This window comes from Cariama cristata, unplaced genomic scaffold, assembly GCF_000690535.1.
Source record: "Cariama cristata isolate BGI_N322 unplaced genomic scaffold, ASM69053v1 scaffold5162, whole genome shotgun sequence".
In the NCBI taxonomy this organism is placed as follows: domain Eukaryota; kingdom Metazoa; phylum Chordata; class Aves; order Cariamiformes; family Cariamidae; genus Cariama; species Cariama cristata.
In genome coordinates, this window is record NW_009604289.1 from 690 (window position 1) to 15,952 (window position 15,263).

The 15,263-nt window shown below is 36.5% G+C and overlaps 1 protein-coding gene across 1 annotated transcript; it reads left to right on the forward strand.

The window, feature by feature from the left end:
* Positions 1-442: 442 nt before the first annotated feature.
* XRCC3 (X-ray repair complementing defective repair in Chinese hamster cells 3) lies at positions 443-14,923 on the forward strand. The gene is made up of 7 exons (XM_009695512.1): positions 443-508; positions 874-1,011; positions 1,908-2,120; positions 8,748-8,902; positions 11,175-11,387; positions 13,568-13,614; positions 14,701-14,923. The coding sequence occupies exons 1-7, from the start codon at positions 454-456 to the stop codon at positions 14,921-14,923; spliced, it is 1,044 nt and encodes a 347-aa protein (XP_009693814.1). The 5' UTR covers positions 443-453.
* The last annotated feature ends 340 nt before the right edge of the window (positions 14,924-15,263 follow it).

Consider the following 15,263-nt stretch of genomic DNA (forward strand, 5'->3'; position numbering starts at 1 on the left):
TACATATAGTAAAGATATGTATAAAATAGTCCTGGATGATCCCAAATTGCACGTGTAGAGGGTCTTTTTTCTATTAGAAAATGAAAAGCTTATGTAAAGAGTGGCAGAACAGAAATGACTATCCAACGTATTTGTGAGCTTCTACCCAGAGCAAAAGCAGCATGCAGAATTAGAAGCAATTAAAATTGCTAGTAGTTCTTAACTGCAGTATTGTTAGTTGAACTCTTTAATAGGATATTTGTAAACAACCATCTGAGAAGACTTCTGCCAATGTGCTGAATCATTGTTACTTTTCTAAGATAACTGGTAAATATATTGTTAAAAAATTAAATCCTACCAACTTTTGACACTGAATGATGCTTATTTTTTTTGTTACATGTATATCTGATAAAAGCCACATTAATAACAGATAATTACCTGATGCTCTGTTCATCCCGGTGCTGTAATCAGGAAATGGATTGGGACCAGTTTGATTTGAACCCGAAAGTAATTGCTGCCCTTAAGAAAGGTAACTTAATTTGTCAGTATCTCACTAACAGATCTGTCACCATAGTGTCTTCCTTTATGTGATTGTGTGCTTGTGGGTATAAGCATATAGATTTACACTAACATTTTAGAACTGTAATTAGGTATTTCATAAGCAAGTTTTTTGAGTAAGTAGAAGTGATGACTTTTGCCTGTGCTCCAATAATTGTTTTCCAAACTTGTAGCATGTGTTGACACATTCAAAGTAAGTGTTGTCTGCCCAGCTTACAAGAATGCAGGGTAGATAAACTTTAAGTGAATGAGTAGTAGAAAGTGGGAAAACTTTTACTTTTGTGCATAAGACTGTAATCCAACCAAAAGTATTTATAAAAATTCTTCTAATTTCAGCTGACATAAAATCAATAAAAGAGATTTTAAATTTTTCTGGAGCAGACTTGCAAAGACTGATGAAACTGTCCAGTGCAGATATACAGTGCTTGTTGAAAACAGTCTCTCACATGCTGAGGAGAAACAGTATGCTTACAGGTAATACAGTCAATACAAAAAAAAGTGTTTTATTTAAATCTTAAAATACTGTCACTGGGAGAAAATACGGTTTTGACTCCTTATTAACACAGTAATGTGATTCTGACAATGAAAAGGCAAGTCTTTTGTTCTGCTGTAGTGAATTATTTAACTGTCTAAGGACAGCTCCTCTAAGACCTTGAAGGTAGATGGAAGTGAATGGGTGTCATTCTTCAGGATGAAGTATGCTTGAAACAGGACAAAATGATTCTTCAGTCTGAAAAACTTGATTAGAGGAGCAAAATATTTCCTTTTCCTTTCTCTCTGTCTCTCACTATTTTTCTTTTGAGCAAAGATAAGTTGAAAAATTTATATGATAAATCAGTTTATGTAGTTTTTAATCTGATGTAAACACTTCATTCCAAACGAAGCAGGACCTAAGAGCTCCTGCACAAATGCTTCATGGCAGCTCTGTACTTAAAATTTACTTTCTTGTGATTTGCATATATCTTCAGGCCTTGGCCAGATGCCTGCTAGGCTGTTGCATAGTCTCCTATAACTTGCCATTTCCATAACTGCTGTGCTTGAATCTTGCTGGCAATATTTTCCCAGAGTGCAGCTTTCTGTAGAGACTCCTTAGATGCAGAGAAAGGAAAAAATGTTTGAGATGAGGAAAGAGCTCAGTGTAAACAATCAGGTTTTGAACAGGCATTCAGTTAGTAGGCCCTGTGGGGAAGAGAAGGCTGAATTAGAAAAATTTCCCATCAACAAAGAAAGCATCCCTTGTAGATATAAACCTGGTATACAGCCTCTATTTTGTATTGTTGTGTGTTAGAAAGATACTAAATGGAACTCTTTTTTTTTTTTTTTCTTCCTCTCTTTTCAATTATTTAAAAAAAAATTCCAAAATACTGCAGCACTTCAGCTCTACCAAGATAAAGATCATCTCACCTCCCAACACCAGAAGTTAAGCCTAGGATGTTCAGTGCTAGACAACTTGTTAAAGGGTGGCATTCCTTTAGTGGGAATCACAGAACTTGCTGGCGAAAGTTCTGCTGGGAAGACTCAGATTAGTTTACAGCTGTGCCTTTGTGTGCAGTATCCTTACAAATATGGTGGATTAGAGTCTGGTAAGTACTGAAATGTAAATACTGATTAATTTGCCATTTGGAGGAATATACTGTCTTTAAGAACATCATCAGTGCATTGAAGTAGATGCACGTAATCAGTCCACATCTTCCCCTTCTGCAATAGCTTTAGTAGTAAGCTAGTTAGCTAGTAATGCATCTCTAGAGACAGAAAAGCATGCTGTGCACATGCCCTGTGTCCTGACGTAATTTAATAGAAAATTCCTATTGGCCGTCGTTTACTGCCTGCCACTGTGGGTTAAACTAGACACATGCAAACAAGATATGAAAGGCATTGCTGTCATAACTACCTATTGACTCCTCAGGTAACAACAGCAAAACAGCTTGTCAGATAATTTTCCACAAACATCTTGGGTATATGGTATATATTCCCTAGTTGGCAACTTCAAATTTCAAATAATATTTAGTTTGATAACAATAATTATAGTGATTTACTGAGTAAAATTGATGGAAATATGATTGAAGAAAGTTAACATTGTTTTGTACCAGCGATTTTCCTGGGTTTGCCAAAGTATACAGGTTTATTCTTTGATTTGAATATGTTTTTTTAACTGTCGATCTTGTTAATCTAACTCCTAGTATTATTGGGGTTTTTTTAATATTCTGGGAGGAAGCTTGTGTCACTTCTGAGAATTCGATGTCCTAGTAGTCTGCCCTAGCTGTGTTTTGGATGTCATCTTCCTCTTCCTTCCATGCAGCACTGGGTTTAATTTGGCAGCTCAGTGGTTTGTTATAGGGAAACTTAATTATTTCTTGCACTATATCCACCCGTGTGGAAAAATCATGGAATATTCAAAGGAAGATCTTGCTTAAAGGGCTATAATTAGCCTGTAGCTTACCTTACTTTGCTTTAAGTTACGTCATTAATCAGAACAAAAGCAAATATATTTTGTGCAGTTCCTTCATGTGTTGCTGCTAGCTGCTGCAAATAGTTTGAATGCCAATACATTTTTATTCATGACCCAGCACTTCTCGCTATTTATGTTGAAAGAAAGGAACAAACCAGGACAGAGTACAGAAGACAGTGCCCAACATCCTAATGGCACTCTTGTTTCTTACACCAGACTACAGTCTTCCTTGTAGGGCTAAAAAATGGGAGGTCTTCGTTATTTGTGTTTGAAGATGATTCTTGTTTCTTACGCACCTGGCACTTGGTGCTATTAGCTTTGCTTTGTTGTGTCTGTGTTCTCCATCTACCCACTTCTAAGTGTTTCAGGCAAGATGGGATAGAACGGCCATCATGTCAATGCTCCTATGAGAGAAATAGAGCATTTTGGAACAGCTGAGAGGACAGAACTTTCAATGATCTTGAAGATATAGAAGGCAGAAATATCCTGCTGCTGGAGTTGGAGAGCTAAGGGAGTGGTAGAATCCTAATTCTTGCAGTTCTTTACTCTCAGTTTGGTATCTTGCCATATGTTAGACTGCACATAGTCATAGCAGCAGATATTGTTTGCTTAGCACCTAGAAAATGAAACTTGATTTCTCTGCAGTCTATAAGTAAGCGTTGTCTTGAGTCTTTTATAAGAAATACAAGAATTAAAAGCTTATGTTATGTAAGAGGAGTTTTATTCTTTAGAAAACTGGAGCAGAGTAACAATGCTTAGTAACTATCACAGAAGTCTGGCACTACCAATAGAAGAGTAATCTCAGTGCTAAAACTTTGCTACTGATTTAAAATTATGATGGGTTATTTTTTTTTTTAGGAGAAGGGAATTTTCTAGCACTTAGCTGGTAATGTTGAAATACACTTCTTTAGACAGTATAGATTTATTGTGTATTTACTTCATTTGACTTAGTGCTAATCTTGTTTATGATTCTCAATGCTAGGAGGTTGGCAGCAAACAAAGAAAATAGGACATTCTTTGCCTCAAGCTTATGTTTCTGCCATTCTAAGAATGTCAGTTATGGTCAATTGCATGTTGGCTGAATTTATTTTATGTGCCCATATTCATAAGTAATAGATGAATATAATGAGACAAATTCATATCCGTATTAAAATTCTGAATTAGAAAAAAAAATGTTTCCTACTGATTCTTGGTAACAAGCTTGTTTGGTGCATGACAGATTATGTTCATAGGATTCAAAATTTGTCCTCCTTTGAGGGTGGGGTTTTTTTGTGATTTTTATTTTTGTTTGGTTTTGCAATGGTTTTTGGTCCACAACCAGCATAGCACTAGTATCAGCCTTAGTAAAGCATTGGGATTTGATGAAATAGCTGATTTCTGTTTGGTTTTTGTGGACCTATGAGGAAAGATACTTATATCATTACTGAGGACGACTGACTTCTTAAGGGCATCTCTCAGCTTCTTTCTCAAAAGTGATAACTGCCCTGACGCTTGACTACTTGTCAGTGGTGACTGCTTCCTAATAAACTGTAAATAGCACAATGCCATAGGCTTTTCTGTTTGTGTTGTACTAGTCTCCTCTTTTTATTTAGGTTATGACAATTCACTTATCTTTAAAGATATGTGAATATTAAGTGGTTTTGCTTCATAATTAAGGTCTTTAATATTAGAATATAGTTATTTGTCAGTCTCTTCTAGCCCTTGTAACTTTGCTGTGAAGCACCTCCTGTATTTTTAATGCACGGGCGTGTATTTTCCTCGATCAAGTGTTTCATTGTGGTTCAAACTGAAGAGCACAAACAAAATCTGAAGAGGCTTGATGAAGGTCCGGTAGGAGAAAGTGCTATTCTCATTGTACTGTGGAACTCAAATTTTAAGCCAAGGCAAAGCTCATCTGATATATTTTATGTGGTTTAACTGTCTTAAAGTTCAAGATGAAAGTTAGATAATTGTCTTGCGAAATGGGCAGCACTTAAAGGACAAAAGACTCACTGTAAGAGTTGTTCAGCATTGGAACAGGCTCCCCAGAGAGGTGGTGGATTCACCATCCCTGGAGGTGTTCAAAAAAGGATTAGATGTGGTGCTTCCAGACATGGTTTAGTGGGCATAGTGTAGAAGGTTAGACTTGATCTTTGGAGTCTCTTCCAACCATAATGATTCTATGATTCTCTAAAAAAAAATTGTCCCACTGTATGTTTTGGAGAAATCACAAATGGACCAATTATGTATTCAGAGTACAATATCTGCTGTAGTAGATTTAACTGCTGTCAAAGCAGCATTACAGCAGAGTAAAAGATTGGCAGGTGACTGTATGCTGGTATTTACAAAACTAAACCAAGGCAGGAAATAGTCTGTCTATGAAGTACAACAGTTCTTAAGAAGGAATTAATTTTCTTGATTTTTTTTTTTCAAGTGTTTCACTAAAATTAATCTGAAAACGTGTTCACTTGAACTTTAAAATTGCTATCATGATTTTACGAAGTGTGTATCTGTTGATTGGGAATTTTAAATCTAAGTTGCTGGACCAGTGGAGCAAAGAGGACCAGATTTTTTTCTTCTCTGGCTGTTCTTTTTTGCCTACAGGTATTACAGCTGTAGGATTACCTTGTTTGCCTCCATTTGTTTGTTCATCAGATATAAATGTGAAACTGGGCCACGATTGTGTATATGTTTGTAATACAGTAAGATTGCTTGATCATTTCATGCTCTTCTGCTTTTGCCTTGTGTTTGTTCCTATCACTGTTCTTGTTACTGTACTGAAATTATCTGCAAAGAAGATCTTTAGGAGAATTTTACGTTTCTTGTACTCCAGAGAAGTTAATTTTGGAAAAAAATTATTTCAGCAAGTTTCTCAGGTTTTCTGTTTCAAAATGTCTTGAATGTTGCAATAACTCTGGATCAAAACACAATTATCTAATCAATGAAGCACCACTCTATCTAGAAATGCAAATCTGCATTTGAAAAAACAACAAGCATGAAACCTCAAGTAATGGACATTCATCCTTTTGAAGTAAACCAAGGAGAGGACAAGGGACACACTGCTTAAGGCAGGTCTGATTTTTAGAAAGTGGATCATTTCTCTGTAAGCTGGTATTCATGGTAAAGAAATCTCCTGTCTTTCAGAATTAGGCAATATTGTGCAAAAGGCAGTCAGCTGTGAATAAGAATGGTAGTTGAGAAGTCCAGAATGTTTTACTTTAGGAACTGTTATCTCAACACAATTAAGTATAGCTTTTGTTAGTATGAAATTCAGAAACCACATGGGCCTAAGGAAGCTGCATATCTTGGTGGGTTTTCTTTATTTCTTTGTTTACTTTGTTTTGAATTTGCACCATTAGGGTTTTCAGTTTTATGGTATAAGTGTTGCAAGACATAATTGCCTTATCTGAGTGAGTATTGGTGCTAGATATACATAATATCAAATTGGTGATTAGAATCTTGACTTACTGGCTTTCTGGAAATTGTGAAACTGAAAATCTGATTAGGAATGCAAGAACTTCTCTTAGTAAAGATACTCACCTGCCTATTTGATACTCAGCTGTCACTGTCAAGTTGGAGAGTGATATGAAAATTAGTCCAATTAGGAGAAATTAACCTAGGGAAATAGTCAAGAAAGCTAAGGTTCACCTAATTAACTGTTTAATAATTAGCTATTTTAAAAGCCTTAAGCAGTTAAGTGATATAATTAATAGTTTACTGTGTTCTCTTCACCTGAACATCATGCAAGTTGAGATAGTATTCAACAAGCTGCTGATGTCACTGTAAACTTAATGGATTCAAGTAACTGTGGACTCATTTTCTCTTTTATTACTTTCCTTCTTTGCTGATGGAAATTTGTATACGTGCTCATTAGTGTCTACAGGTATTGCATATGACTTCAGCCACTGTAATTACCAAAGACCACATTTATGCCCACAGTTTTAAAATTTGGAATTCCATCCACTCAAATGCTAGGAAAAAAAGTGGGAGAAGTACAGAAAATATTCACGGTTTGACTTCTTAGTTTTTTGTATCTTGTAGTTCAGGAATCGTAATCAGATCACGGCTGCTCTGATCCCTGATGCTTTATTGTAGTCCTTATTCAGTGTCAAATGTTGTAAACTGCTAACAACCCTCAGTTCCCTCTGATGTAAGTACATACATAATGAAATTGGGCAATTAAGAGTGTGCACTGAATATTCTAATGATAAATGCTATTGGCTGCTAGGACCGAGGAAGGTAAAAAGGAGCTGAAGTATAATTTGAACCTGTTACTAGGTAGAATGGAAAAAGAAATTGTGGAAACATGTCAGTACCTCCTGTGGAAGGTGTGCATGATGATGAAGTGTTTTTCCATGTGTTAATAGTTGAGGAAGGTCTTTAATTCTCACTTGTCAAACACAATTTCTTTTAATTACTAGGCATGGGTATATGTGTCTGCTTTACTTGGTAGCTTTCTGAGTATTTAAAAATAAGGCTGTGTATTGGAAAAATAATATATTTTTTTTAAATGTTTCACATGTGAAGTAGGGTGATTTATGTAAGAATTTATGATGGGGTTGGGGAGAGTTAAGCTGAAGATGCATGTTCAGTCCTGAAGAAAATTAGGCTTAGGCTCATCTTTGTCTTATAGAAGATTTTCAGAATTCAGTACCCTGTGTTATACAGGTGTCCATCAGCAAAATATTTTTATTGATAAAGTAACCATTAATTTTTACTTGATCCAGTCCTGAGATCTTTCAGTTTCTGCTATTGGATATAGTTTCATTTTTTTTTTTTCAGTGGAATGTATAGAAAATTTGGAATATGCATCTGGAAATGGAACTTTCCACTCCCTGGAAAGCCAGTGTAAGGATCCACCATTGAGGTGGAAATGTTCAGGATGTCTCATACTGCCAAGCATGTCAGCTGCCAAGCTGTGTTAACAGCTTCAGCCGCTTTAGTGGGTGGACTTAATCCTTAGATGTAGCCCTAGAAGTATTAGCCGATAATTCTGGCTACCTCTGCAATAACAGTAACAATTTTTTTTATAAAGAAAATATTGCATGTATTTCTGTTTTCTTTCCCCAGCATCTTTGATGTGTATGGTTAATTTTGTCTGCAGTAATGCATACTTGTTAACCAGAAACCACAGTAAAAATACATAGACATCACTCACAGTAACGTGATTGAAGTATAATGCTTTTTGTCTCATCTACCAGTTTTAGGAAGAGTTAATTGGACTGAGGTTGGATGAGTGATCCTCTTTAAACTGGCTTACAAATTGTGGCAATAAGTACTCCTCCATATGTAAATTTAAAAACAAGAAACTTGAAAACAGTGAGTGAAATTAATCAGAATACTAGTTGTACTGGTTTTGGCTTGGATAGGTAATTTTCTTCATAGTATAGTGCTGCGGTTTAGATTTCTGACCAAAACAGGCAGACTATGCAGTATCGCTCTGTTTGTGGGTTGAATAAATTATGATACTCGAAATCACCCACGGTAGGTGGTCAGGTGTTCTGCAGCCATGCAAAATGAGTGTCACCTAGTGGAGAGTATAAAAATCCAGTTGTATCAGCAGGCACCAAAAACAGGACCTGGCAACTACAGGAAAGTCATAGGAGCGGATTTTTTTGGTGTTCATCGTTGATTCAATATAATTGCAAAAAAAGTAACATGAATTTCCAGGTACCTATATCTAGCTTTTGAGTGCAGAATGCATTATTTTGGTTTGGTACTGTTAAGCAAACTGTGTGTAAGAGCCCTGTTGTAATAATAGAGGTGGTTTCCTTGGCTATAGGAGCTGTCTACATTTGTACAGAAGATGTATTTCCAAGTAAACGTTTGCAACAACTCATAGATCAACAACATAAGCTGCGTGCAGATATTCCAGCTGAAATCATACAGAAGATCAAATTTGGAAACAGTATTTTTGTTGAGCATGCAGCAGACCTAGTAAGTAGTAGTGCAAATTAAGAATGCGTAATTATTACACTATAATCCAGTAACCACAGGGGGGTTTTGGTCCAGGAGACCATTCAAAAGACTAAGAGTGAACTAAGATCTGTAATGACTACTACTTAATCTCTTCAATTTGCTGTTAAAAGAACTGTCTGTTAAAGTGCTTTATTATGAAAGATATTAAAAGATAAATATTAATCTTTTTTTAGAATGAATCATGCAGTGGGTTTTTGTCAGTCATTATGTTTATTAAAATGTAGTAGACCTAATGGTACTGGTTTTACTGCAGCTCCTATGGAGATCTTCATTGAGTTTAGAGACAGGATATAAATATATGTGCAAGAGGTGGTGTGTATCCCAACTAACTTGCAGTGTAACACCAGAGTTGTTAAACTGCAATTTAAGCAGATGGGAGGAAAGGATACAAAAAATGATGTCCGGAATGTGTAATGGCACAGTATAACCTCACCAGTGCATCTGTCTTGCCCTTTTACTTGTAAGATGTCATAGTAGAACTGATGCGGAAAAGATACAAACTTCAGCACTGTATTCTTGCTTTGTAAACCCACATTTTAGTGCTTCTTCTTAAGTAGCCATGAATATGCTCTTTATTGATGGGACATCAGAAGTTCTATTTTCTCTAAGGCTTGAAAGTAGCACTTGTTAAATCATTCCAATAGTTGGGGATTTTTAGTTGTAGTTTGCAAGGATAAGATGTTGTACATTAGGATGCTTGCCATTTATTCAATGTGTGGTCCAGGCAGCAGCTAAGCTACCTTTTCCATGTCTCTTTCATTGGAAATATTATTTAAAGTTCTAATTGTAGTTTCTGGAAGCTACAGAGTATGTTATTGTAGAAAGGAAAGAATCACCCTATAGTAGTGTGTACATCTCTCTAAAATACCCTTAAAGGTAAAACACCACAGTCACTGCTAAGTCCAGCAACTGCACGATAGATTATTACCATTCACATATTGCTATGTATAGATTCACTTTGTGTGTATATGTGCATATCCATATACATAGAATGCATTGCTATATAGAGATAGGCAGATTACAGCAGCTGAAGTAGGAACCCAAATCACAATGACGTTCTGTATTTTCTTCCGCATCAAAAAATTTTTTACTTTCTTCATTCTGAAGAATCCAGTTGTTCGTGTATTCACTTGAAAAGAATCAATCTTGTTTGAACAGAAGGACCACATACAAACACTGAAGTGTTTGAAGTGCAACATAGTTTCCTGTAGATATACCACTAAGTGAAACAAAAAAAATCACTTTTTCAGAATGGAAGGCAGTCACATATTCTTTGGAGTAATTTTTTTTCCCTCGCTTTAAAAAAAAAAAAAAGCCCTTGATATTACAATATTACTTATTTTGTAAAAAGCAGTTTGTTTAGTAGAATAGATCTTACTGTAATTCAGACTTGAGAATTACAATTTAGTTTTAAAAGCTGTGGAATGCATATAAGCTCTTAGCGATACATCTAAATAGAGGTTCAAAGAGTGGCACCAATCCAAAGAACTGTGACTGTCACATTATTGTTTTTTTTTTTTTGCCAACATGGAAATTTCTGATGGCCAGAAGCTGAGATTATCACTGTGAGCTTGTTCTGCTTTCTACTCTGCTGCTGTAGGCCACACTGTTAAAGACAGGATACTGGGCTACAAGGACCTTTCATCTGACTAATATGATTATTCTTATGTGATAGAATTTGCACCCTACAAAATATTTGTTAGTTAAACTTCCTGCAGTTGAAATATTTGGTGACTTCAAAATAATCGATTAGTAAAACTTTTAATAGGGAGCATATAAGTTGCAGCTACTCGTGTTTATAAGACTCTTGATCAATATGGATTTGATGTAGCAACTATGTATTTTACTGTTAATTAGTCAGTGGAACATCAGCGTAGTCTCTAACTTCTGTTTTGAATATTTATTGCTGGTCTCGAGTGCTCAGCGTTTCAGTGAGAACCACTTCGGCAAGACAGAAATGGTTGAGGATTTAGTATTGCATTCTGATTTTGAAATGTTTAAGTCAGAGCTGCAGATAACTGTACATTGCAGTTTGGTTTTTGTTTTTTTTCTTAAGGTAAAACCACAAGACATTTTGAAAAATGGTTACCAGTGAGATTTAAAGATCCACAAACTCTGATTAGAAACTCCATCAGCTCCTATTTCAGTGATGATATTTGTAGTTACTATCTTGATTTTACAAATAGTTATTTGAACTGTTTTAATGCCGACTGTTTGTATTTTGTGGTAGGATACCTTTCACAACTGCGTTACTAAAAGGATTTCCCTACTGCTCACGAGAGGCATGGTGCGGTTGGTGGTCATAGACTCTATTGCTGCTTTGTTTCGATGTGAATTTGGAGTTTCAGATTCTGTTATGAAGGCTCGGTATTTGCAGACATTCGGAGCACAGCTTCACAGTTTAAGCACTAGATTCAGGACTCCAATAATGTGCATTAATCAGGTATGATATCAAAATTGCTTCTCATTTTATAGGGAACATTTAATAAATGGCTGGGACAGGGCGGGAGGAATCTGTGCAGATTTCTTGGTGTTGTATTTAACACTGTCAACTGAGCATTAATGACTGATGGAAACTGAAGCTTCCTTAAACTGATGTACTTTAAACTAGTAAATTTTATCTTCTTGAAGTTTAGGAATATCATTTAAGACTGTTAATGTTCTGTTAAAGCTAACGAAAATAGATATGTATAGCAGCTGCAGGAAGCATCAAATGAAAATAACAGAGTTCTTTCTTAACACTAGCTTCAAATGCCATCGCCAGCAGGATTGCTTTGGGAGCTCTGCATGCACGGTTATATTCCACATCTACAGGAGACAGTGAAACACTAGGGACTTCCCTGCATTTTTGCGTAGCTCAGCATTTTCGTGTAACTGCTGAGATTACTAAAGCATTAGAATGCACGCGAGCTGACTCAAGCGAACCAGAAAGAGGCCACAATGATACTAGTTAAAAAGAATATTCTTTTGAGAAAACTAGCCAAGACACTACTTGTATCCTATAGAAGCAGCATGCCACTGCTCTTAGCCTAATTGCAAATTGAAGGAGTGCATGAATGCTGGAGATGAAGCATTCACCCTTGGAATGCGGCCTCAGAAAGGGGTAAGTAAATGTGCAGGCAGGCCACTGTTGGGAAACTTCCTTTCCGGAGGGCCCTTTTGTCAAATGAAGAAGTGCTCAGCCCTGAGATTTCCTTCTCACAGCAGAAGAAAAGGGGTAGGAAGAAAAGTTGAACTTGAGAAGTCGCAAACAAGAGGAAGAAAGAGGTTCTAGAGACATCAAGTCAACTGTTACTTGTTTGATTTGTTTCTGTTCCCTAGGAGGAGTTCTGGAACTACAGAATTTGCTACATTTGCTACCATAACTGTAAGAGACTGTATTGGAATTCATCCATAGCAATAATCTGAACAGCTTTCAGGCATGCACAGTGTTTTTATTTTTAGTAAGATTCCCATTAACATTCAGTAGGATTTAAATTTCAGCCTTGAGTTGCTCCTAGTTTTTTTAACCAACTTTTTCTTACATAGTTTTTCATAGGGTCAGCTAGCTTTTAAGGAAAACTGAGATTTCCTGTAACTGCTTTCTGAATTTTGGTATTAGTAGAGACAGTTTGTTCTCCTTGGGAAGCATGGTTTGGATTTTGCTCTTTGTTAAGCAAAGGTTTGTGTGTTTCGGCATTTACGCTATGAAGCCAACCAACAGATTCAAGTTCCTTGGCTAGCTTCTGGGATACCCATCTAGCAGGCAAAAGAAGATGTGATTTAGGGGTAGGCAAGTCTAGATGTATCCAGTCTCTACATTGGAACAGTTCAGTATGAGAGGGAAAAGAGTGATTTAAGACAGCTTAGATCTGCCTTCCCATGACGGGAGTTTTATGTTGGTGGTGGCTCAACAGATGAGGTCACTGCCTCATGCTGAATGACAACAGTCTGACCATTTGCTAACCAAGGGTCCTTCAGGACTGTATTCTAAAGGAGAGTGACTCATTACATCAAGTTTGTAGATACAGAAATAAACTGTGAATATAGTAACACTGGGGAAGATTATGGCTGTAAAGTAATCCATTCTGTACATTACATTTAGAGAAGTACCTATAACTTAATTTGCTGTACTTTGTGAAGAACTTGTGTGGAAGAATCATGGCATTAAAAGACAACAGAGGGAGTCAAGAGGTGTGGATTTTTCTAGGTTGTAGTCAAAGGCGAACTGCTCTATTAAGCAGGCCTTCAAAGGTAGTGAGTCATTGAGAACAGGACACCCTTGGACATTGGGGCTTCGGTACCTTTTATTTACAGCTACAGCATTAGAACCATTTGGGGGGGTAGTGTTTGCCTGGTTTGGTTTGGTTTGGGTTTTTTTTTAAAAAAAAAAAATTAAGCATTTAGTAGTACTTAAATTCATATAAGCTGTACCTAGCTAAATAGTTGTAGCACTATAAACTAAGATTATACTTCACAACTCCCTTTTAGTTTGCCTTGAAAGAACCAGGGTTTTCTAACTTGGCTTAATATGTGATCCAATAACTTGGATTTTCTTGGCTTTGTTCCCTTCCCTGCCCTTCTGCTTGCTAAAAACAAATGCGTAGCTACAGGTCAACTTTAAATGTCATTTTTCTGCTTTAGGTGACCGATGCAGTGAGCGAGTCGGAAGCCGCTCAGTGCGGTTGTAGGTAAGTCAGTCATCCGCAACAGAAGTGTAACAATGTCATACACAGCAGCATTTAATGACTGTATTTCTTTATAACTCCGATATAAACTACCAGAGGGTGTTAAGAGCAGTAGTGCATTTCCCCAGCAATGCTGAATTTGCTGGAGATCAGCAATAACGAATGTGCTGTAAAATGGGAGAAACTGTCATATATACTTACGTGGTAATCCCTAATCAGCAAGTTCGGGGGAAGAATTGTCTGGAGTTAATGGTTGGTGTACTTGCTTACACAAGAGTATCTTTGCATCTTTTCTTGTCTCTGATATAACTGAGTGCATTTTCTATCTGCCTAAAAAAATACAGCAACCAAACCTGATTGGTTGGTTTTCTTAGTTGCTTAAGAAAAAAAAAAAGAGTATCTTTTGATACCAAAATATTAACAGGATTCAAACATACATATTTGTTCTTTGAATCCTAACTACAATCCTGATTTACTAGATAAGCTTGGTGCTACATAAATGTGTTTTTACAAGAAGTTAATTATGTCTTCCAGATTCAGAAACTGACACGGAACAAGGATATGGTTAATTTTATTGCCCATTTCCCGACCCCCCCCACCCCACCCCCCTCAGTTATCTTGTAATTCTTTTACTGGAGAGAGAGCACTTTTTTAAAACTTCAGGTTGAAAGTAATACATATGCAGTGTTATATCTACCCAACATTTCTAAATATACTTTTGAATAGAATCCAGGGCCAACATTTAGACACTTCAAATACTTAAAGTTCAACCATTTTTCTATGGCTATTTTCCTGTCACAAGAGGTAGGTATTCACCTTGCCTATAATTGGAAGAATGACTGAATTATTCTGTGTAGAAGCACTTCTCTTCCAGTTGTTGGCCTTGCTATAGAGAGAACCTAGCGTATAGTTTTGTGAGTATACCCTGTAATCTCTGTCTTCAAAGACCTATAGTTTTAAATATAGCAAACAACAGTAAATATAGAAACAATAGATCATTTCTTTCAATGTGATATGGTTACAATGGAAGTGAAGATATCTCACATTAAATTCATACATGCCAAAAAATCTGTAATGCTCTCTTTATAGTGTAGCGGATAACAGAGTCTTGCCAGCACTTGGCATAACCTGGGCAAATCAACTTCTAATGAGACTGATGGTCAGCCGAATATCACAACCGGAACAGTCATCTGGAGTTGCGTCACACCACCCTGGAAGTGTGAGGACTTTAAGAGTAGTTTTTGCTCCTCATCTCCCTCCATCCTCTTGCTACTATACGGTAAAACTGGAAGGTGTAAAAGGAATCAAATAAATCCTTTGCATAGTAAAGGATCCTACTCCAAAAATGTATCGAAACTACTTTGCTTCAGGAAGAATTAATTACTAATAAAATTAAATTCTTCCTAGATGAGAGAAATGGATGCAGAAATACATAAACAGGGATATGACTACATTAAGCCTTGTCTACATTGTGAAAGAAGATCTTTTTATACTTGGATATATGTTCATCAGCTTTTCCTTGTGAGATAAGTATTCTGAAGGGCAGTAAAGCTGTGGGTGAGTGAAGGCTGCACAATGAGGTGTGATGTGGCAATCCCCATGTTGGGGGAGACCTGATTTCTAATTTTAATAGCATGCTAATCTACAACCAG

Coding starts and splice junctions, on each gene's coding strand:
- XRCC3 (XM_009695512.1), top strand. CDS start 454: ATGGATTGGGACCAGTTTGATTTGAACCCGAAAGTAATTGCTGCCCTT. Junction 509..873: donor AATTGCTGCCCTTAAGAAAG/GTAACTTAATTT, acceptor TTCTAATTTCAG/CTGACATAAAATCAATAAAA. Junction 1,012..1,907: donor GAGAAACAGTATGCTTACAG/GTAATACAGTCA, acceptor AAAATACTGCAG/CACTTCAGCTCTACCAAGAT.